The sequence below is a fragment of the Crocodylus siamensis genome, chromosome 15 (assembly GCF_052110815.1).
Source record: "Crocodylus siamensis isolate JL-2025a chromosome 15, ASM5211081v1, whole genome shotgun sequence".
Classification (NCBI taxonomy): domain Eukaryota; kingdom Metazoa; phylum Chordata; order Crocodylia; family Crocodylidae; genus Crocodylus; species Crocodylus siamensis.
The window spans coordinates 48305515-48328237 of NC_143409.1; the positions used below are offsets into that span (position 1 = coordinate 48305515).

General features: G+C 42.2%; 1 protein-coding gene across 1 annotated transcript; it reads left to right on the plus strand.

Annotated features, from left to right (window-relative positions):
- Nucleotides 1-971: 971 nt before the first annotated feature.
- On the plus strand, nt 972-21917 carry LOC149852654 (olfactomedin-4-like). Its single transcript, XM_090028329.1, has 6 exons — nt 972-1058; nt 5202-5279; nt 9681-9833; nt 15541-15753; nt 16662-16815; nt 20957-21917. The coding sequence occupies exons 1-6, from the start codon at nt 972-974 to the stop codon at nt 21757-21759; spliced, it is 1488 nt and encodes a 495-aa protein (XP_089884455.1). The 3' UTR covers nt 21760-21917.
- The last annotated feature ends 806 nt before the right edge of the window (nt 21918-22723 follow it).

A 22723-nucleotide genomic window follows, 5' to 3' on the forward strand; every position in this document is an offset into this window, starting at 1 on the left:
ACCTTGTTCACTTCCTAGCAATAAATGGAAAGCAGTGCAAGAGGGAATCGTCTACCCCATTGGGAACAATAACCCTGGCTAGAATATGCAACCTCTTACCTTACAGGTGAGCAGTCATCTTACCGAGCCTACACACCCCCTGCCTTATTCCATTCCTCTTGTCCCCACATATCTCTACAGACTTCTTTATCATGGTTACCCGGGGAGCCAGCTTCAAAAGGAGTGTCAGAGAAGAGGCTAGTTAGTAGCTGACATGTGCTGAGATAGCTGGAGTGCTGTACCAGGAAATTGGGCAGAATCAGGTTTGAATCCCCTTTGATTGAGGGGAACTCTGGAAGCCCAGATTAGTGTGATGAGGTACTCAGCTCTTTGGAAGGAAAAAATGATAACTTTCTCACTTTGTTCAGGTGTGCCAGGCTACAAATCCAGTGACAGAATACCCCTGGCTGTGTATGTGCTAAAAATGCCTTGCAGCTTACCTTGAATTAGTTTTCCCCACTGTCTAAGAAGCAAGGGCAGGTGGATGCCATAGTCCATGCTATCTCCTGGGAAAGTTTACAATAAAATACTGATTCAAGTCCAGTGAAAAGTATTAGCTATTTTCCCCATTCCAGGGGTGTATTATTGTAATTACCATACTCTTACAATGAAATTAATCTACTTATAAACTGGGTATCTAATCCTTTTTAGCTAATATCCTGCATAACAGAGATTAGATAGTGGGTATAATTTATTAGCTACAAATGTGAATTGTTTTTACTTCAGGTAACAAAAGTTGGCGTTTGCAGTGTAGTAGATCAGTTACTACAGCTGCATGACTCACATTCTGGCATTATAAACTTGTTAGAAGGGTCAATAAATCTTGTGGAAGTTCCTGTTCCTAAGCATGACATTTCAGTTGTAAAATTCCCAGAGCACACCATAAAAAGGGCTTACCTGGTCTCTCTTCTTCAGACCTGTTTGCTGAGAAGATGAAGTGCATGGAGGTGGCTGTGTTGTTTGTCCTTGTACAAACTGTGATTCCACACAGTGCAGCCTTCACTACGACAGTAAGTACAGTTAGAAGCTGTCTATTATGATACCCTTAATATGTTCTTTATTCCTCCTGCTATTTAGATTGTTATAGCATCTTTTAAAATGATCTTAGGCAAGGTTTGAGTTGTCTGCTTCCTTTTTCGCTCTTGATCAATAGAGAAAATATATGTCCCCTAAATAATGTGCAGGGAGTTGATTATAAATTTTAAAAAAAGATACAGTTTTATAAACACAAAGCCAAATTATGCGTCTGGTTAGTTAAATAGAACACCACTGAGTATCCGAGTTTTATTTTATATAAACAGTTGCTTATGAAAAGTAGGGCTGTGCAAAATGCCTGCCTTTCATTTTGGTTTCGGATTTGGCATTTCAGAGGGACAGTGTTTCATTTTGATGTTTCATAGACTGCTGTCATCCTGCACACAGATCCGGGGGCCTGGTCTCCCTGGGAAGAGTCTGGCACAGCCTCGCAGCTCTCCTGGGGAACATGGGCCCCTGGATCTGCATGTGGGATGACAACAGGCTGCTGCTGCCAGCTGGGGTCCAGCGCCAGCACTGGGTTCTTGTTGGCATGGGCTGCACTGGGCAACCTCAGGTGCTGGCACTGGCCCCAGCAGGCAGTAGCAGCCATCTGTCATCTGCATGCTCCACAGCCAGTACATACAGAATTAAAAAAAAAAAAAAGCCCCACACTCACTGGATCCAGTAGCAGTGATTGGGGCCTCTGAGGGCTCATAGCAGAGCCCCCTGCACAGTGCAGGGCCATGGGGATCACCACCCCCTGCCTGGCATCTGCACAGAAACTGCCCCATCACAGGGGTGCAGCACAGTTTGGCAGGGTGCTGTGCACTGCCTGGGAGCTGGGGCAGCTCCAACATTTAGCAGGAGCTCCCAATTCAATTCCCAGCTTTCTGATCATTCCCTGGATCAGATGATGGTTTCAGCAAGCTGCCACTGTCAGCTGCAGAAATAGCTCTGACCCCATGGCAAGAGCTGGGGATCTGGGGGAAAGATCCAGGAGCTGGGGAATTGAACTGGGAACTGGGGAAATGTTCAGGGACCTGAATATTCACCCAGCCCCCAGTTTGATTCCCCAGCTCCTGGTTCAATTCCTCAGCACTGGGGTTTGAAGGGACCTCAGGGACAGATCATTGTCACTGGCTATAGGTTTCAATATGAAAGCAGTCCTCTCCCCCCCACCTTTCCCTACAAGCCCACCTCTGAAACATCCGAAATGTTTCAGAAACATCTGAATTGTTTCATAAAATTTCCAAAGCATTTCAGATGGCCTGTTTAATTTCTGAGCTGTTTCAGAGCTCTGTTTCACTTTGGATTTGGTGTTTTGAGTGTTGAAACATCTGAATCTGAAATTAAATGAAAAGGCTGCCAAAATTTCGCACAGCTCTAATGAGAAGTTGGTTAGCAACTGGAGCTCTAGGGGTGCTCTGTAAGAGTGGAGTATTTTGATTTGCATTTCTAGAACTTTGCTCTTATATGGCTGGATAGCAGTTGCTTCTTTGATGTATCTAGTCCCAACTCCTCTTGTTTATCTATTTCATGAAAAGTTTATTAAACTACCTTGTAAACAGTGAACATTACTGCAGTTTCCATTCTTATAAAAAATGCTGTGGAGGTCTGCTGGATAAATTGGTGAGCTGAGTTACTGAGGTTCTGTTTCAACATAGTTGAATAGTATCCCTGGATACCCCTAGGGAAGAGGGGTATTCAGTCTTGAGCAGGACAGTTTCCTAGCCCACACCCCAGCCTAAGGAGGATTTTCAAATTAAGAATTTCCTCCACCTATCTCATCTGTGATGACTTTTCTGCACTAGGACAAGAACACAGAACTGGACCACTGAATCCAATTTCCAATATTTACACACGGTTCAAGTCCTTCTGTCAGTGAATATGTGCATATTTTGGGGAGTTGGATTCGGAGGTCCAGTTCCACGGTTTTATCCAATGTTCCTGTATATTACACATTTATTACTGTAACCCTTCTGCCAGGCACTGGATGGCAGCAAAAAGGGCCAAATTCACATCTTGGGATACCAAATAAATTGTACCAGTGTCTTGAGCCCCCACCCAGAAATCTAGGAATACTAAATTTGCTGGGGCATTCCACATAAATGAAACCCATTCCTCACAAGCAGTGTAAACACAAAAAAAGCCCCAATTTATTACAGAGCATAAAAACAAACTCCCCATTAAATATAATTTTAAAACACTAACTGCAAAGCAAAAGCTATAGGTGGCACCCTCTTGGGGAGGCTTCATTCATACCCAGGCAGTTTGAGATTGGGGCTCCCCATAGGATAGCTCCAGGGATTTCCACTCTTATACGTGTCCTTCAGCAATGGGATAGAGGCTAGAGGTGGACTCCTATGAGATGCTCCTTGGGTTCACTGCACCATGGGGAGATGCTTGTGTGCATGGGTCCTTCTGCATCGCAAGGGTTTGTGTTGCTTCTGGAGAAGTGGTAGAGCACTGACCTCCACTTTCTCATGGTGACTGTGAAGGGTTAACTGTGGATTTAGTCATCATACCACATCCCAAAATTCCTAGTTCCAATCCCAGTTTTGTGGTTTAGAAAACTTCAAAAAACTTGGAGGAAAGGTCAAACCTATTTTGGCTTGGGCCTGAACTATAACTGGCACCCAACCACAGTGCTTGGTTAGTACAAACTACAAATAGGACAGAAGTCCTAGGCCTATCTCACTGGGCCTGGATTACATAGCAAAAGCCATCCAAGTCTATACCTCACTAAGGCCTGGATGAAAAACAAGGAGTGCCAGCCCTGCCTCAAATCATGCCAGGCTCCTCTCTGGCCCAAACCTGCCAGCCAGGTTCAGTTTAGGGCTACCCTATGGCTTAGTTTTCTGAGACATGTCCTTTTTTGGGGTCCTCCAATCTCCATTTGGGTGGTTTTTGTTTGTTTTATTTTAATCTGAACAAATGTCTGGGATTTTGCTCTGCTCTGCCAATGGGAGTAGGGGGAGGGTGATTAGAGGCAGGGGGTACCACATGCGTATGCACGCGCGCACACACACACACACACACACAGAGCTGGCATGCAGCTAGGCAGCATTGTGGGAGCGGCCTTGGTAGCTGGATGCAGGTAAGTGTATGGGAAGCAGGCTTGGAGGGCCAGGGTTGGGGGGATGTGGAGGTGAAGGGGGTATAAGGGGTGCTTGTCAGTGCTAGGTAAAGCTGTCTGGTCACTGGGACTGTGGGGGGGGGGGTCAGGGGGAGAGGCATCTGCCTCAAACTCCAAGGCAGACTTTCTCTTTCCCTCTCCCTGAGGCTTTCCTTTCATATAGCTTTTACTTGCCTTTCCAGTGAAGGGGGATGGGGGAGCTCTCCCATGGAGATCAGCTTTTCTGGCTCCCCATTCACCTGGGCAGCTCTTGGTATCCCTAGGAGAGAAAAAATAACTCCCCACCCCCCAAAACCAAGAAAACCCCAAATGCCCCCCACAAACAGACAAAACCTTACTTTAATTGTTCTTATACATCTGGCATGACATTACTCATGTCTTGTCTAATTAAGGAGTGCCATGCTCCAGCCTCTCTTACTCAGTCTGACTGGAGAGTCTTCTGCTTTATTTGGACAATTAGGCCACAAGATTTTACATATTCTGCCCAGATGCATGGCTCCAACTTTCCATGTGCAGAGCACATGGCCAGACCAACAGGGGTTATCTTGTGCAAATATAAAAAAAAATGCACATAGAAAAACACAATACACAACAACCAAAAGCACACACTTTGCCATACACTACCCAATTGTGTGGATGTTACATAACTACATATTTTTATTTTGTTAAAAGATGTATGCAATCAATGAAAAGGCAGAGAATGCTCAGCCTGTCCCAGAAATGTGGACTTTATCTTGATATATTTATATTTGTATAATTGCATACAGACTGGTTTTTAATGATAAGGGAAAAAAAACTTCATAAAGAGACATTGCATCTAAAGAAATATTAACTCCCTCACCAGCCAGTCAGAAACATCAAGTGGTTCCACTGCTGCTGGGGACAAAATCAAAGTGCAAAGAAAACAGGACAATATGAAAGGGCTTTGTTGGGGGGGAATCATGATATAAATATGAATGGGACGAAGAAGTGGCCACATTTTAAGAGGCTTTATTTTTTTTTCTTCTAGACTTCCCATCCTACTGCACTGCCTCCATACTTGACTCATCCTCAGGAAGCAAGCGGCGCCCCTCACAGTGCACCGACGGTATAGCCAGTGTTTATTTATTCTTGCATAAGAGGCAGTAGACGTCAGAGCTTGTATGTGAAAGAGCTGTGCTCAAGGTTTTTATGCACACAAGTAGAAATTGGATTATTTAGAAGTTTATTTATCTCTGCTCTGATACCAAGTCAGAAACAGCATTTCTGAACTTGTTATCTAAAGTTGGTTTAAGCTTGGCTTGTTAAAACTGACTTGCTAAGTTCCTAGGGGTATGTCCACTGAGGGGTTAATAACACTAACTGCCGCTTTACACACCTAAGTCCAAAATCTCTGTAGATGCCTAAGCCTTTGCAGTGGATATGCGCTATACCATTTAAATCCTAAAGGTGCTAAGCTATTGGTGTCCTAGCTTACCACACATCCTTCCTGCTATAGAGAAAGGCAAAAAATCCCATGGTCAATGCCAAGCTGACCATGAGGTAAAATTCCTTCCTGATCAAAAATGTGGCAATTGGTTTGACTCTGACTGGAGGAGCAAGACTGTCTAGGATCCGGGGTTGGTTAAGTCCCAGCAACAGCACTGGCACACCTCAGTCAAAATTCCCAGCTTTGGCTACAGATAACACCCAATACTTAAGGAAGGCAAAACCTCCTTTCTGACACCTGTAGCAGGGAGGAGATCAATTATTTCTGCTATTTGCTGACCAACAATGCCCAGAAGCATGGGACTACCAGATACTGTTTGCTCTTCCACCTCAACCTGAAGATTACAAATACAAATTCATGCATCAGACATCCTGACTGAAGAGTCATAGTTTCATAGTTGGTAGGGTCAGAAGGGACCTGAGCAGATCATCGAGTCCGAACCCCTGCCATGACAGCAAAAAGTACTGGTGTCAAATGACCATGGCAAGTGTTCATCCAGCCTCCTCTTAAAGACCCCAGGGTAGGAGCCAGCACCACTTCTCTGGGAAGTTGGTTCCAGATCCTAGCCGCCCTGACCGTGAAATAGCGCCTCCTGATATCTAACCTAAATCTACCCTCTGCCAGCTTGTGACCATTAATTCTACTCACTCCTGGTGGTGCTCAGGACTCCCCCAATGCCTGCTGGTCCCCTCTGACTAGTTTGTAACAGGCCACCAGATCCCCCCTCAGCCTTCTCTTGTGGAGGCTGAACAGTTTCAGGTCCCATCGCCTCTCCTTGTAGGGCCTGCCCTGCTCCACCAATCATGTGAGTGGCCTCCTCTGGACCCTCTCCATGTTGTCCACATCCCTCCTGAAGTGCGGCGCCCAGAACTGGACGCAGCTGTGGCCTGACCAGTACTCCCCTATAGAGGGGGAGGATCACCTCCCTGACCTGCTCGAGATGCATCTGTGGATGCATGCCAAGGTGCGGTTGGCCTTCCTGACTGCCTCCCCACACTGCCGGCCCATGTTCATTTTGGTATCAATGATGGCTCTTCCTCCCCAGGTGCAGCACCTTGCACTTGTCAGTGTTGAAACCCATCCTGTTCTCGTCCACCCACCCCTGTAACCTGTCTAGGGAGTCAGAACTCCCTTTTCTATCCTAGCCTCTCCATAAACTAAACCTGGCTCCTTTAATACTCTTTTATAAACAAGATGGATGTGAAACTCTGTGGGTGCATCTATGCATGTGCTTTACTTTGGAGCAGACTAATTAGCTCCAGTAAAGCAGCACCATCTGAATGAGCACTGGTATTTGGGTGTGGTAAACTAATTAACTCCACTGTAAGATGGGAGGGTATTATCTTATGGAAGAGTACTTTCCTGTGTTGAAATGCACATGTAGGCACTCCCTGGTTGCATAAATTGTACCTGGTAAGCCCAGCCAGCCAGAGACTTGCTCCACCCTGGCTCAAATTGCTGCAGTCCTGGGTGCACGTGCAGATACTGTGCTTGGGAGCAGCTAACTCCAGTGTGAACTGCTTTGGAGTTTATTGCATCACTGTAATTTCATGCATAGATACACCATTTTATTCTCTTGCTGCAGATCATGGTCCTCTTTGATTTCCACCTGCTCTTGGGTGAAGAGCTCTTCTCCTCTTCCAACTGTTGCTCTTTGCAGCATACTTCAGCCATTGCTAGTCCTAAATCATTTGCGTGCAATGATTATCTAAAACCTTTAAACCCTCCAGTGAAGGAGATTCTACATCTTTCCCTGGCAGTCTGGCAGTCTATCCTCACTGTTCTATCAGTGATTTCATTTTTTCCTGAGATCTAATCTAAACCTACTTTGCTGAGATTTCAAGTTGTTCTTAAGCATTCAGTCCTCTGTAATCAGAGGGTTAAAAAGTTGTTTCCCCTCTTGTTTATAGCCGCCCTTCAGATATTTGAAGACTGCTATCAGATCTTGGAAATTGGGCCTACAAACTGTCTGATGGAAGGGGCCGGGATGCATGGCTGCTAGTCCCTTCAATATCCTGCATCAGCAATAAAAAAGAGGGGCACATAAGCTATTACAGCTTGGTCTAAACTTTTAAACCTTCACTTTGCATGTGCTTAGGCCTGAGTATAGAACCAGTATTGTAGGGATTGCAGAAAAACCCATTTCCTCATTGGAAAATGTGGTTTACTTGAAAAAAAATATCCTTCTTGGGAAAGATCAATGTTGATGGAATCGTTTATCAGTAAAATCCAAACCAGACTCTGTAAAGCACTTACAAGTCTATGGATGAAAACCACTGAATGGGTCTCATCCAAATGCCACTGACATCACTAAAAATACACCATAAGGTCCTGTACTTGTCTTACATGGGCAATACAATAATTTACATTGGGTGTGTATACTGATGCAAATTGCACTGGGACCCAGAAGGGAAAAGTGCTATTTTATCCAGGGGGAAGTTGCCACAGTAGGTACTGTTACAGTGCTCCACCACTAGGTGGCAAGAGCACAGGTAATAGCTTGTTTTCACTGAGCAAAGGATTATCCCAGGATAACTGCAGACAGAAGTCACTTCTACCTTTGTAAATTGCATGGATTTATTGTTACTGCTGTTTTTTCCCCCTGGGGCTACTTACATTGGATTTTAATAAGTTACAGCTGTATAGGTCTGCATATAGTGTGTCTGCTCCCTCTTAACAGTTGTTCAAGAAGTGATTTACACTGGTATAACTATATTGTATATCTAGAGTCTGTAAGATTTATATGTCTATTATGAATGCTATTATTATTTTATGATCTGATATGTGGTCACTTATTCTTGAGAAAAATCGCTTAACTTTTTTTGAGAACGTAGGTCATAGGACTAAAAGGGACCTTTCTGTATCTCAGAGTGTCTATGTGTGTTATTACTATGCATGAATGAACTCTGGAGCTTATTGATCCGGAGTTTGCTCCTGGGCACACCATTTGATTGTATGCCCAGGAATAATTAACTCTGGAGTAATATGCTCCAAAGTTTATTCATGCGCAGCATGTGGAACAAGGTCGGGGCTGCCCTGGCTGGCAGGGGCTCCCAGGAGTAGGCCTGCCAGTCCAGGGATGCTCCCCCCTGGCTCTACATGCTGTGGAGGGGCTGCCTGGGGCACAAGGATGCTTCAGTATTGAGGCACCCTCATGCCCCAGCCAGCCCCTCCAGCACGTACACATGCACTGCTATAGAGTTTTTTACTCTGCAGCAGGATAATACTTGTATTTACTAGTAGTTTACTCCAGCCAAATAGGGATTCACATGTAGACACTGAAATGTTTATTGCATGGCTAATCAGCATGGATCCTGGTTTTCTCTGATTTAAAAAAAAATCCCACATTTTCTATTAAAAAAAAAAAAGTAACCCTAAATCCACATTTTCCATGATTAAAATGAAACACCACTATATAGATATATAAAATCATGGGGAAATGTGGATTTGGGGTTCCTTTTTTTTTAATAGAAAATTTGGGATTTTTTTTAAATCAGAGAAAACCAGGAATTGGGAAAGAAATTGGGGAATTCTTTTAAATCAGAAAAAAACTGGATCCATGCTGATTAGCCAAGCAGTAACCATATATATATTAGTGGTGCTTCCCTTAAATCATGGAAAAATGTGGATTTGGGGTTACTTTTTTTAACAGAAAATGTGTGATTTTTTTTAAAATCAGAGACTATCAGGATCCCTGATAGTCAGCCAACTGTGCAGTAAACAGCTCATGTAGATGTTTCCTAAACTGAAAAATGATGATAATAGTATTTAACTACTTCCACAAAGAAGTTGTGAAGCTGAATTAATTAGTATTAGAAGAACCTTGGAACCCATTGGAAGACAGATGTAAAAATCATAATGCTTCCTATCTAATTACTGGCATTGTTATTATTATTATTATTGTTGTTATTATTATTATTAAAGCTTTACTCTTTCCTTACTATTGTCAGACTTTACCTGTTGATTCTAAGTAAAACATTGACATTTTTTTAACTTTATTATATATACTTGTCATTACAGCTATTTGCCAACGTGTCAGGCTCTTTGGATGACCAAGGAATATGCCAGTGCTCTGTGTACCTGCCAGATACTACGTTTCCTGTGCAGAAGGTTGAGAAACTGGAAATCATAGCCCAAACCCTGTCACAGAAATTTGAGAGTGAACTGTCTAAAGTAAGGTGTTCTTTTAATGTACTTACCAGTCATAGTTTAAGGGAAAAATAGGTAATCTTAAGAGTATAGCAGTCAGCAGCATTTGGTACTTTTCAGAAAAGGGTTATATAAGATTGCGAGGTGATTAAGTGTAAAATATTCATCCTTATACCATGGAATTGGTTCTTTGCAAGATCATGTTGTATGCACAATACTTGTTTGTTTGTGATTACTATGTGCCATCTGATAGGAAGCCAGAAGCCCTGCACCCTATGTGTTGTTATTTGTATGTAGCCAGCTTAGGAGAGGGAGTAAGGAAAAAGAGGACAATGGTCAATTCAGGCCAGACTAAAGAAATGGGTAAAAATACATTTCCTGTCTCCTCCATAGTCTTAACAGGTGAAAAAGTAAAATATTTCAGCATCTGAAGCCCGGGCAACCAGATGACCACGTTATGCATTGTAGTTCAAGATAAAAAACTCCTTAGCCTCATTCTACTTGTATTCCTTGGTGCAAGCATTCAAATCCCACAGACCCAGGTAAACCCACAAATATCGCAATGGCTGAAGTACCCTGAGTGAAACAGCTTGTGATTACAAGAATTTGCATTTGACTTTTGTTGGGAGAGAAATTCAGATCTTAAATTACATGTCCAGGAGAAAGTGCTTGCTCCAGTAACCAGGCATATTAAGAAATGAAGTGTCCATGAATTAATCAGAAGAAAAAGGCACAGCTCTACATTATAAATTCTAACAATGAATATTCATAACTCCCTTCTGGTTAATCAAGAACAGATAAGAAGTTATGCATAAAAAACACAACAGGAGGTGGCAGGATCCAACAAAAATATTTTCAATTAAAATAATTTGCTTTGAAATAACTGAAGCTAACACACCTTCACTGACACACATTCAGTTGTCAGTAGACATATGAAGAGGAATTTGACAGAAATCTCAGTGCCTCTGAGTATAGGAATGACTTTAGCAGGAATGTATAACTTGACAAAAACGATTTATGAAGACACTGAGGTATTAACACTGAGGTCCCAGCGAGCTCAGTAGCAACATTGTAATTGGTGGCAAGAGATCAGGTTCAGATCCATAATTCCCATGCTCAGACTAGGATTAATTCTGCAAAGCCTTTCTGATCAGGGAGACTGACATGAGACCCGCCTAAGGCCAGTCTTCTATGGAGGTAAACTCCGCACTGGGAGTTTCATCAGAGTAAGGAATACGTAGTGATAGCTGGAATTTTAGGATTTTTTCAGACCTCTAGCAGCTTCCTATTAAAAAAAGCAAGTGGTTAGACTCTACTGGCATGCATGATATAGCCCTCTTGAAGTTAATGGAGCAGTGCACATCATTTTAGGATATGACTCTCAGTTTTCAATTTCAACTGTAGACAGTGAAAATTCTTGACCTAACCCAAGGTTCACTGAGCATCATCCTGCTGCGACTGATCAGCCAGGCAGCCCTACAATGCAGCAAGCTAGATACAGTGTGACAAATCTTCCAAAATGCGACCCTAGGTGAAGACGAGCCACGCAGGGGCCAGAAATAAAAACAGACAAATTAGAGGTTAATTTAACAATAGAAGTTTTAAAAGTTCATAGGTATTATGTTGTTTGTCTTTAGAAAGAAGAAAGCTACTAAGCTCTGCCCCATTAACCTTTTGAGTTGGAGTAATTTAAAAATGTGGAGAAGAAGGCGGCATGAATCCAAGTGCATATTTGTACTTGTTCTATGTAAATATATATTTCAAATGAGTTTCTCACCTTTCTAAATGTGTAGATATCCCCCTGGGTATACACTGCCAATATTCTTCTTTGTTCCTGCATACAATTAGAAACAAACTGAAGTCATAGCAACCCTCCCCCCCGCACAAAAAAAAAAAAATCCAATTTATACTATAGACAGTGACTGGAATCAAAACCCTGGCTCCAACCCTTGCTGTCATACCTTTTGGGGAATGCAAATAAGATTAATTTTTTTCAACCTGGACCTATATTTATGCTGTATGGGCTTCTAGTGGACTGTGGTAAAATTTGAAATAACTAGGCAAACTGCAGGCCCAGAGGCTGCCTATACACATGCTTGGAAGGGGGGGACAGGCATTTTGATTAGAGCAGTTCCCAGAGACACACTTCACTTAAAATGCTGCAGTGTCACATATATTACACTCCCACTTGTTTACAAATGGCAGCAGGATGCTTTAACCAAATCTCATTTGATAATCCTTAGTTAAAGCACCCCTTCTTTAACTAAAGCTAAAATTTAACTTTTAAAGCAGATTAATCACATCGGCTCCAACACATTTCAATTCGAATTCATTGAAGGACATATACAGGCAGCCCTACGGACCAAATTCTATTCTACTATTTGGTATCTAAGTGGACTAAGGTGCCTGTGTCGTAAGTGTCCAGAGTCATTGAAAATCCATTCTACTTTTTTTTAACAACCACCATCAGTGAAAAGGAGGAACTACATGTTAGAAGATTGTCTGTTTTCATGCTGAGAAACCCGTGTTGATACATACCAATGGTACAATAAATTAATGTTACAGTGTTGTTTTTTTCCTGGCCCTTTTCATGGCCTTAGTGTCACAACACTTGAAAAAGGAGAACCATCACAGGAATTATTCTTGAATATGTCTAAAGTAGCTTCACTTTAGTTCTGGAAAGGTAGAAGTCCTGTGCACTCATTTAAGGTATCTGTGAAGAGTATCAGGGTGGACACTAGTGATTACTGATGTGTGTCCTAAAATGTGGTTTACATGTTGGATTTCTGAGATGGCATGTTAGCCTGTCAGAGAGGATCAGACACAATCTCCCAAAGGCAGAGTCAGGTTATGGACAGATGATTGTATATCTCAATGCAACTTGAATTAGTTTTCACCCCAATGCACATTGCATTGTCATGGGCTAGCCCAAACTCTACCTTGCCATTAGGCGGTTGGAGAACAAGTAATATTATGTTTGTGTTAACCAAATGGCTACCTCCAGATAGTCTGAAGGCAAATGACAGCTACAACAGTGGGAGCATTTACACATGCGATTAATGCACATGAATAAACTCTGGAGCTTATTGCTTGGAGTTTATTTGTGCAAAGCACATGGAGCCTGGTCAGAGCAGCCTGGGCTGGCAGGGAACCTGGGGGGTCAGCCTCCCAGCCCAGGGCTGCTCTGTCCGGGCTCCACGTGCTTCAGAGGAGCTGGCTGGGGCACAAGGGCTCTTCAGCACAGGGGCTGCCTGCTGGCTAGCCCTGCACTGTAGCACCCTGTGCCTCCGCCAGCTGAAGCAGTGTCTACATGTATACTTCTGTGTACAAGCTCATCAATTTTAGCCAAGCTTATTAGTTTCATGCACCCTAACACGGTTGCACATGTAGACACCAAGATGTTTACTGCATAGTTAATTAGTCAACTGCACAGCAAACATCGTGTGTAGCTGTGACCAGTGTAATGTAGATCAGTGGATTTTTAAACCCATTCATTTAGGGGTAATTATCTAGTGGATTGACTGAAGTTACTTTAGTTTAGTAGTTTGCGTCCTCCATTTTCTATATTTTTACCAGTTGTCTAACTAGCCTCACAGTCACAAGACCAGTCTTTACAAAGGGTTACGGGTGAATGAGTCTGACTGCCATACAATGGAACAGTCATCAGAAAAACAGTCTCCTTGGGGAGGACAAATGTTCAAACTGCAGTGAATTAAAAGGGGTCATGGTCTTATCACGGAGTAAATGATTTGTGGTAACTGTCCATCTGCCTGCTTTTCTCTTGGAGTAAGTGAAACCTACACTGTGACCAAGCTGTTTTGCCTATGGGCAAAAATGCCTTGGTTTAGCTTTCGCTTAATGTGGAGTAAAAGCTGGCAAATAGATCGTAACCCTGTTAATTCCTCCACAGGAAGTCTGGGCTCCTTTTAGCTGTCTGCAGTTTGTTCGTTTGCTCATACCAGGGGCATAACTAGTAGACAGAGGCAATATTAAGAGGGATGATGTGCCTTGGGCCTATATGTTGTTTAGTTATCCCTTAGCCTGAATTTATACAGGATTGGGAATGATGAAGTGTTAGATTCCTGGGTAGGGTAAATCATTGTAGATCCATTTGAATCTGTGGGGTTATCCCAAAATTATGTCAGCTCAAGAACTAGTTCATATTGGGGTTTGAAAACCAGTTTAAAACCCCAGTTGAAATGCATGGGAATGCATAAATTGTATGTCTGAGAGTCTGAGATGTTTCATGAAATATTTTTATATGCAAAAGGAATCATACACAAAGGGCTTGTTCATATTTGCAAGGTAGTTGAGATACAGTTGCATAGAAAATTAGTTCTGAAAAGAGTGTGTTCTTTACTTAGACTATGCTTTTTCAAATAAATCACTGAGATTCAATACAAAGACAGAATTATGAGCTGAATTGGGCATATCTGTCCAGCATGAGTGTATATGTACAACTTAGAAAACTATCAAAGTCCAGTACCAGCATACACTAGATTTAGTGTAACACTTAGAAACAATTATTTAAAGGTCTATTTTGTAGTTGTTCCAAAGTCTCAGTTGGGTATCTGGACAGGATAACACAAGGTCAGCAAAGTTTTGGTTTTTATGAACACTTTCTCCAAGTCAGATTTTTAAAAGAACATCTAGGAGCTATGCCCCTGTTTAAAATACAACAGAAACTTTATTGACAAGTGAAACACATTTTAATTTCTGATCAAATTGATTTTTAACTTTGGGGGCTGAACATATGTATAAGCAATTTCAGACAGAAAGGCAATATTTAAAGGGATGGTAATCATCTGAAAATATGGGGGATAATTTCAGAGCTACTCATGGGCTGTTGAAAGATCCTTCAACTTTGCAACATCATCAGAATCATTTCAAGGCAAATGGGCACATTTTTAAAGTAATATGGAACATATAGGAGAATTATATTTTTCTCAAACTGTTAATTTTTGTGGAACTCTGATTTTCTAGAAAATATTCCAAATCTATATAAAGCTCTTGGCATTGCTCTTTACGTTATTTGCACAGCGACCTTTACATTAGCAGATACATGTTTGAAAGTATATTTATCCAACCATCTTTTTAACCGTTCTACAGCTGAAGAACTGTCTGTATAAGCTATTCAAGCTAAAGATATAAAATATTTTTGCATCTCAAATAGCTTTAACTTAAACTAGTTTCAGGATGGACAAATCAGTGTATTTTTAAAAGTATATGGAGCCTAGAACTATAATTTTAGGGGATCCAAAGAGCTGTAATGAAGAAAAGATTTGCATTGAATATAAAATGCTCTCTGATCTAGTGTTCCTTGTAGTCAATGGAAAGAAATGTCAGAATTTGGAGACCTCTCTCAGATTTCTCAGGTCACTAAAATTCTTCAGTTAAGTCCTTCATATTAAATCATCACTGCAGATAGCTGTTAGAATCTGGCCCCATGAATTCTACACAAAACTGGGATAAAAGTTACCTTCTAGAGGAAATAAGGATGAGGAATAAAATATTATCAGCACATTCTGTTCTCAATTAAAGCCAAGTATTCCTTATGAGACTTGAGTAGGATTGCACACATCTAAACAAAAGCCAAATTTGCCACAAATGCCAAATTTGGCATTTTATGTGTATGTAGGCCTGATTCCATTTGTGTGCTTGTGGAATAAAGGTGTTAAACATCCATGTTATGTTTGCTAAACTAAAACTGGAAACTTTGCTTGCCTTTTAGGTGACACACTACATAAAAACAATGGAAGTGTATGAACAAAAAATCCAAAATCTAACTATAAGGTTGGAATTTATGGAGAAGACAAGTGGTTCCTATACTGAATTGGACTTCCAGTTACTAAAAGTTGAAATCAAAGAAATGGAGAAACTAATTATTCAGCTAAAATCGACACTTGTTGGAAGTAATGTGATCATTGAACAACTATATGTGGAGGTACTGGAAGCTGGACAAGTGTTATTGAGCCACTCAGGGTTCAAATTACAAACATTTTTTTTGCCCTTGGATATATCACAACATCATTATATCACTGTCTCCAGTTGTCAGTGGAATTATTCTGGATTTTCCTTGGTGTAATTTAAAAAAAAATCTCTGTCTTAACAATATTTTAATTTTTCTTCTTTATATATGGCAAAAATGGAAATGAGGACCTCCCTTTTATTCATGTGCCTGAAAGCTAAAGTTTTTGAATGCCCTGTTGAATAAAAGTACTGACTAATTTATTTAAGAAATATTAATTTATAGAATTTATAGACTCCTCTGGCTGTCAGCTCCTGTTCTTTAACTCAAATAATTTAAAAGTTAACTTCCCATTACTAGGACAGTAGCCCAGTGACTATAACATAAGGAACTGGAAAAGACAGCTTCCCAACACACAATTAATCATATTTTCAAGAGTGAAATTTATCACTCACCTGGAATGAATAGTGACAATAAGGTAAAGCAATTAGTAGGTAAAATATAATTACTTTCTTCATTGTCTTCTTTAGCCATAGATAAGAGAATTTTTCTTACTTGGGGAGGTAACATTTTAAGTAAAAGTTAATAGTGGAGTAAGCATTAGTGGACAGGAATAGCATTTCTGTTTTCATGTACGGGATTGGACAACATGACCTTTTGAGGCCTTTTCCAACCTATGATTCTATTATTTGTAATGCAGTATTTTGCATTATGGAACACAACTGAGTTTCAGAATTGCAAGCATTTTCTTGTTAGACATAATTAACTTATTCTAAAACATATTCAAACATATCCTAAAAACATATTCTGCAGCATCTTCTGTGAAATGAGAAAGTCCTCCTAAAATGAATACAAAATTTAATTCTGAATTTTTGTTTGTATAGATCAAGAATCTGACTATCATAGTCAATGATCTTGAATCAATGGACAAAAACAATGTCCTTGCAATTCGTCGACAAATTGTAAATCTGCAAAATCAGCTGAAGGCATGTGAAGAGAACAGCAGTAAGACCACAGAACCACCCTATTTTGCACCAGGTAAGCACTGATTTTATTGATCACACACGAAGAAACGTGAAAAGTAGGAGGATGAGTGAATTAATTGATATTAATACTATGTATAATGAGAATGATAATAAACAACTTATGAAGCATTTACTAGACACGTACTAACAGTTTTGGCAATGGGTTAATATGAAAATAACATGAGACTAGAAGACAAATGCTTTCACCAGTTCTTACTCTTTTCCAATTGGAAAGCACCAAAAAAAATATGAAAAAGTATACTGCTCTCTCTTACAAACACTTCCTAACTGTGAGGTTTCTGACCAGCTCTGATTTTACTAGTTTCTGTGAAAGTGATATGGACTATGTAGATTTCACTTGCCTGCTCCTTGAGAAACTCCTGAGCAGCAGTGGCTATACTGGTGCTGTTTGTACACAAGCTCAGGCATAGTTGTACATTACAATAAGGTTCACATGCAGAAGATTCACCTTGACCCCAAAGCATAGAAACATAGGCTGCCTATACACATGCTTGAGGCAGGGTGAGAGGTGGGGTGTTTTAATTAGAATGGTTTCCAGAAAGCCAGTCTAAAACAGCTCGTTATCATGTGTATTAAGCCCTTGCACATTTCTAAATGGCCACAGGATGTTTTATCTAAAGCTCAGTTGATGAGGTTAGGATAAAGCAGCTCACGTGGCCATTTGGAAACATATGGGAACTTTCATTTTAATCATGGAAAAATGTGGAAAAGTGTGGGTTACTTGTTTAAATCCAAAACTTGGGGATTTTTTTATCAAAGAAAACCAGGATCCCTATTGATTTCTTAGCTTATTATGTGAGTAATTTACATATGTGGAAACAGAAATTTGATTGCATATTTGGAATGGCAAACTGCTCACTTATATTTCCAAGTGGGTACTGACAAAGAATTGATGTCTATAATGTGTTGCTATTGCTTTTTCACCATGACAAACCATTTACACCAGTGTAGTTGGCATTATACTGGTGTAACAAAGGAGTAGATAAACAAAGAAAACCCTGAAACTGAAGTGACTTTGACCAATCAAATGGCAAGAAAGAATCCAAAGTAAAATTCTACTGATATCAGCTGCACGGCTTTAGGTGTTGTCTATTTCCATCCGGTGGTAGTTTGCTAAAAGCCATGTTATGGCAAGGAGCAGTAATACTTGTTTACTACCAGCAACTACCCTGCAATAACTGCTCATTCAATGGCCTCATGCTTCCATTTGTTTTCCTCCTGTTCCCTACGTACCTAAAGAAGGACTTCTTATTGTCCTTGATTTCTGTTGGTGGTTTAAATTCAGTTGTTGCCTTAACCTTTCTGATCTGTTCCCTACAAGTGTGGGCCATTGTTGTATTGTCCTCCTTCAGGACTGTCCCAAGCTTTCATTTTTTGTATGCCTCTTCCTTCTTTTTCAAGAGGATCCTGATATCCCTATTAAACCAAGAAGGCTTAACAGCCTTTCTGCTACCTTTCCTCTGCATGGGAATGGGTTTCTTTTGTGCTTCAAGGATTGTGTCCTTGAGGAATGACTACTCTTCATGCACTCCTTTCACCTTTGGTCCCTGCTCCTATAGTGCTCCCCTTAAGCCTGTTGAAATGTGCTTTTTTAAAGTCAAAAACTTCAACCCTGCTACCTGATTTGCCTGCCTTGTGACGGGCAGTGAACATAATGGTTTGGTGGTTGCTATTGCACAAGCTACCCTCTATATACAAGTCACTCACCAGATCATCTCCTTTGGCCAAGACCAAGTCTAGGAGAGCTTGACCTCTGGTTGGCCTGTGCACTTCCTGAGTCAGGTAGAGCTCTTCAATACAGGTCAGGAAGCAATGTGACTGATCCGACTTAGCCAAGCATTCCTCCCAAGATATGTCAGGGTAATTGAAGTCGCCCATGATGATCATGTCCTGTATGTGTGGGGCCCCTGCCAGTTCTTGAGAGAACTCCAGATCAAGCTCCCCACCCTGGTTTAGGTCTCTCTCACTGCAAACCCATCCCCCTTCTCCCCCCATAGTTTGACCCAGAGAGTTTCAAGCCACTCTTCTTTGAAGCCAGTGTCAGCCTCCAAGGAGGTGTACTGCCCCTTCACGTAAAGAGCTATGCCTCCACCTTTCTTCCCCACTCAGTCCCTTCTGTGTAGGGTGTAGCCCTCTATGGCTATGTTCCAATCATGTGAGGAGTCCCACCAGGGATGTGTATCTAGCTGGGGTGATGTAGGCCCAGCACTCTTTCCTGCTTATGCAGGGGGTCGGACTCGAGGATCTATTGAGGTCCCTTCTGACCCTAGCATCTATGAATCTATGAATCTATGAAGGTCTCTGTAATCCCTACTAGATCGTAATGCTCACTGGAGAGTAGGAGGGCTAGGTCCCCTGCTTGTTCCCTTTGCTCCTGCCATTAGTGTACAGGCATCTGAGTCCTCCAATTGAGACCTTTCATTTCCTGTCATACTGAAGGAGAAGCATTTCCTCAGCTCTTGCAAGATTGGCACTCCTAGTGTCCCAAACTTTAGAGCTTTCCTAATCCAGTCAGTGTTTTCCCATTCCCCGGTGGTCTTAGTTTAAAGCCCTATCTAGAAAATTAGCCAGCCTGGCCAAAAACAGGGACTTACCTCTCTGCATGAGGTAGATGCCCCTTCCCAGGAGTCCTCTTTCCCTGAAGTGAGCTCTGTGGTTGAAGAAACCAAAGCCCTCTTGGTAGCACCATCACTGGAGTCATCAGTTCACTTCTTCAGTGCATCCTTCCCTCCTAGGTTCATAACCCACAACCAGGAGCACAGAGGAAAAGACTACCTGCACTCCCAACCCCTTGACCCAAGCCCCCAGAGCCCTGTAGTCACTCATGGCCCAGTCAAGATTACAAGAGCCAATCCAGATCCTCTCTGCAGCATCTCAGATGTGGGCCCCAGGGAGGTAGCAGACTTCAAAGGCTAGGGGTCTGGATGGCAGATGGGTCTGTCAGTATCCTGCAGGTGGAAGTCCCCTCCCCACCTCACGTCTCCTTTTGAGGAGGCAGTTTGCTGATTACTCAACTCCTCTTCTGGTATCTCCAGTGGAGCCTCCTCATGTGTGAGGGGAGCATACTTGTTGTGCAGTGCTAGGGGAGGGGCAGCCCCGCCCCAGCCATGCATGTCCTGGAGCCTGAAACAACCATCTTACAGGTAGCTCTGGGTGGGTCTTCTCAGCCAACCTTCTTGTTGGCCACCTTCTCCTCTATGTTCTTCTCTTCTTTATTCTTCAGGACAAGAGCCTGACAGCATTAGTCATCAATCTCCTGTTCATGGGCCCTGATGGCACAAAGTCTGCCTACCTGGGCCTGGAGCTAAGTCACTTGGGACTTCAGGGACTTCACTAAGGAGGTTGGGGTGATCTTGCTCCCACTCCCAGTTGCTGGCAGCTGTGCCAGAGAGCCCCCGCATCCTCATGCCAAGGACTCCATCTGGGTGGAGGCTGGAACCATGGGTTCTGTCTGGGTGGAGGCCTCAGTGGTGCAAGGGAAGGGAGCACCAGTTGGGATCATGGTGGGAAGCCAGGGGGTATGGTGCATCCCCACCATTGTATGGTAACAGGCTATGCGACTACCCACAAACTGGCCTAGGAACTGGCCTGTGAACTGCCTGTAAACTTCTTTCCCTGTTCACAGGCTCCCTGGTCACCTGGGGAGTCTCCTTTTATACTATTCTGGGCCTGGGCTGCCTCAGCCCCTTTGTTGGGGCTTCTGTCAGGCCCAGGCAGCAGTCATACAGCAGTCCTCAATCTCACAACAACCTGCAATCACTCAGCAGTCAGCAATCGTTCCCAGCTTCTCAGAGCACATGCTCCAAAGACACACAGCCCGCCAAACAAACACTAGCAAAACCGAAGGCACAGGCAGCTCTGGATCACTTACCTTTCCTGGGCAGGTCTGGTGCCTGGCTTCTCTCCTCCTTTTCTCCTCCTTCCACTTCTTGCCTCCAGCAACTGACTGTAAACTGCTTCCCCTGTTTGCAGACCCTGTTCACAGGCTCCCTGGTCACCTGGGATGTCTCCTTTTATACCCTTCTGGGTGAAAAAGGACTTAAAAAGGACTGCATACATTCTTCAAAAGGACTGCATAAAAACCTGTCTGATATGCATACCAGTCTGAAATCCTGTATTTTCTTTGTTTTCAGGTAGCTGTACTCATGGTGGAATTCTCAATATCACTCAGCCCGTTATTATACAGTTGAACTGGAAAGGATTTTCCTTCAAGTATGGTGCCTGGGGAAGGGATTATTCTCCTCTTACCCCTGAGAAAGCCATGTACTGGGTTGCACCTTTGAACACTGATGCAAGAACCTTAGAATATTATAGACTTTATAATTCCTATGATGACCTGTTGTTATACAAAAATCCTAGAGAGTACCGAGTGACGTATGGAGAAGGCAGTGGCACTACAGTTTACAATAATTTCATGTATTTTAATTTTCATCGTACAAGAGAGATAGCCAAACTTGATTTAAATATAAATACCGTAGTTTTGAGGAAAGCTCTGCCAGATGCTGTTTATGGTAACCGTTTCTCTTATGCTGGTGTACAGTGGCAAGATATGGACTTCACTGTGGATGAAAATGGATTGTGGGTAATTTATTCAACTGAGGCCAGCACTGGTAACATTGTGATTAGCAAACTTAATGAGACCTCACTTGATGTGCTAAATACTTGGGAGACAAAACAGTACAAACCATCTGTTTCCAATGCCTTCATCATATGTGGTGTTCTATATGCCACAAGAATTATGAACACCAGGAAAGAGGAAATCTTTTATACTTATGACACAAACACTGGATGGGAAAGTCGAATCAGTATCATTATGGATAAAATGTTAGAAACAGTCCAAAGTATCAATTACAACCCCAGTGACCAAAAGCTTTATGTTTATAATGATGGCTACCTTGTTACATATGATCTGATCTTTCAACCTATATTACAGTAATGTGAATACAGGGTCTTCATAAAGTCCTTATGGACTTTTAAACTTAAACTGAGGTTGTGCACAAGGACTTTATGAAGACCATGTTTATAGAAGAGTTGGACCGCTACAGGTGTGATAGTCCTCGAAACAATATTAATGCTAATTTTAGGTTTGTGCTAATGAATACTAACTATTAGGCATGGGGCTTAGTATGACAAATGATTCCACTGAACAGATTATTTATAATAATGCTATATCTGGGAAGTGCTGTTTGCAAGGTGAGGTTATTCCGGTGTTAACTGGTGCTTTAATACAATGTTGACAGGTGAATGCCTAATTTGGTGTAACACAGAGATTGAAACTGCATTTTATTCTTGTTCAAAATATGGAAGATAAAGAATTTTCCATCTATATATGTATTGAACATTGGTCCCACATATGGCTAAAAGATTAAAGTTAGAAGATAATGGTTCATCAGTGGCAGGTCCTGTCAGACCAACCTGGTGGCCTTTTATGATCAGATCACCAAATCATTAGATGCAGGGGTAGCAGTGGATCCAGTCTTCCTGGACTTCCAGAAGGCTTTTGACACTGTCTCTCACCCTGTTCTCATTAAGAAACTGGGGGGCTGTGGTGTAGACACCCACACAGTCAAATGGGTCGCCAACTGGCTGGAGGGCTGCACCCAGAGGGTGGTAGTGGATGGGTCCTTCTCAACCTGGAAGGACGTGGGCAGTGGGGTCCCGCAGGGCTCGGTCCTCGGGCCCGCACTGTTCAACATCTTCATCAGTGATTTGGACGAGGGGGTAAAAAGCACCCTGTTCAAATTTGCTGATGACACTAAGATGTGGGGGGACATGGGCACACTGGAAGGATGCAACAGGCTACAATCAGACCTAGGCAGGTTACAAGGGTGCGCGGACGAGAATAGGATGGGTTTCAACACAGACAAGTGCAAGGTGATGAACCTCGGGAGGAACAACCA

Excerpts from the sequence above, each read along its gene's own strand:
- LOC149852654 (XM_090028329.1), top strand. The coding sequence starts at position 972 with ATGAAGTGCATGGAGGTGGCTGTGTTGTTTGTCCTTGTACAAACTGTG. Across the intron at positions 9,834-15,540 it reads TTGAGAGTGAACTGTCTAAA|GTGACACACTACATAAAAAC; the intron begins GTAAGGTGTTCT and ends CTTGCCTTTTAG. Across the intron at positions 16,816-20,956 it reads ACCACCCTATTTTGCACCAG|GTAGCTGTACTCATGGTGGA; the intron begins GTAAGCACTGAT and ends CTTTGTTTTCAG.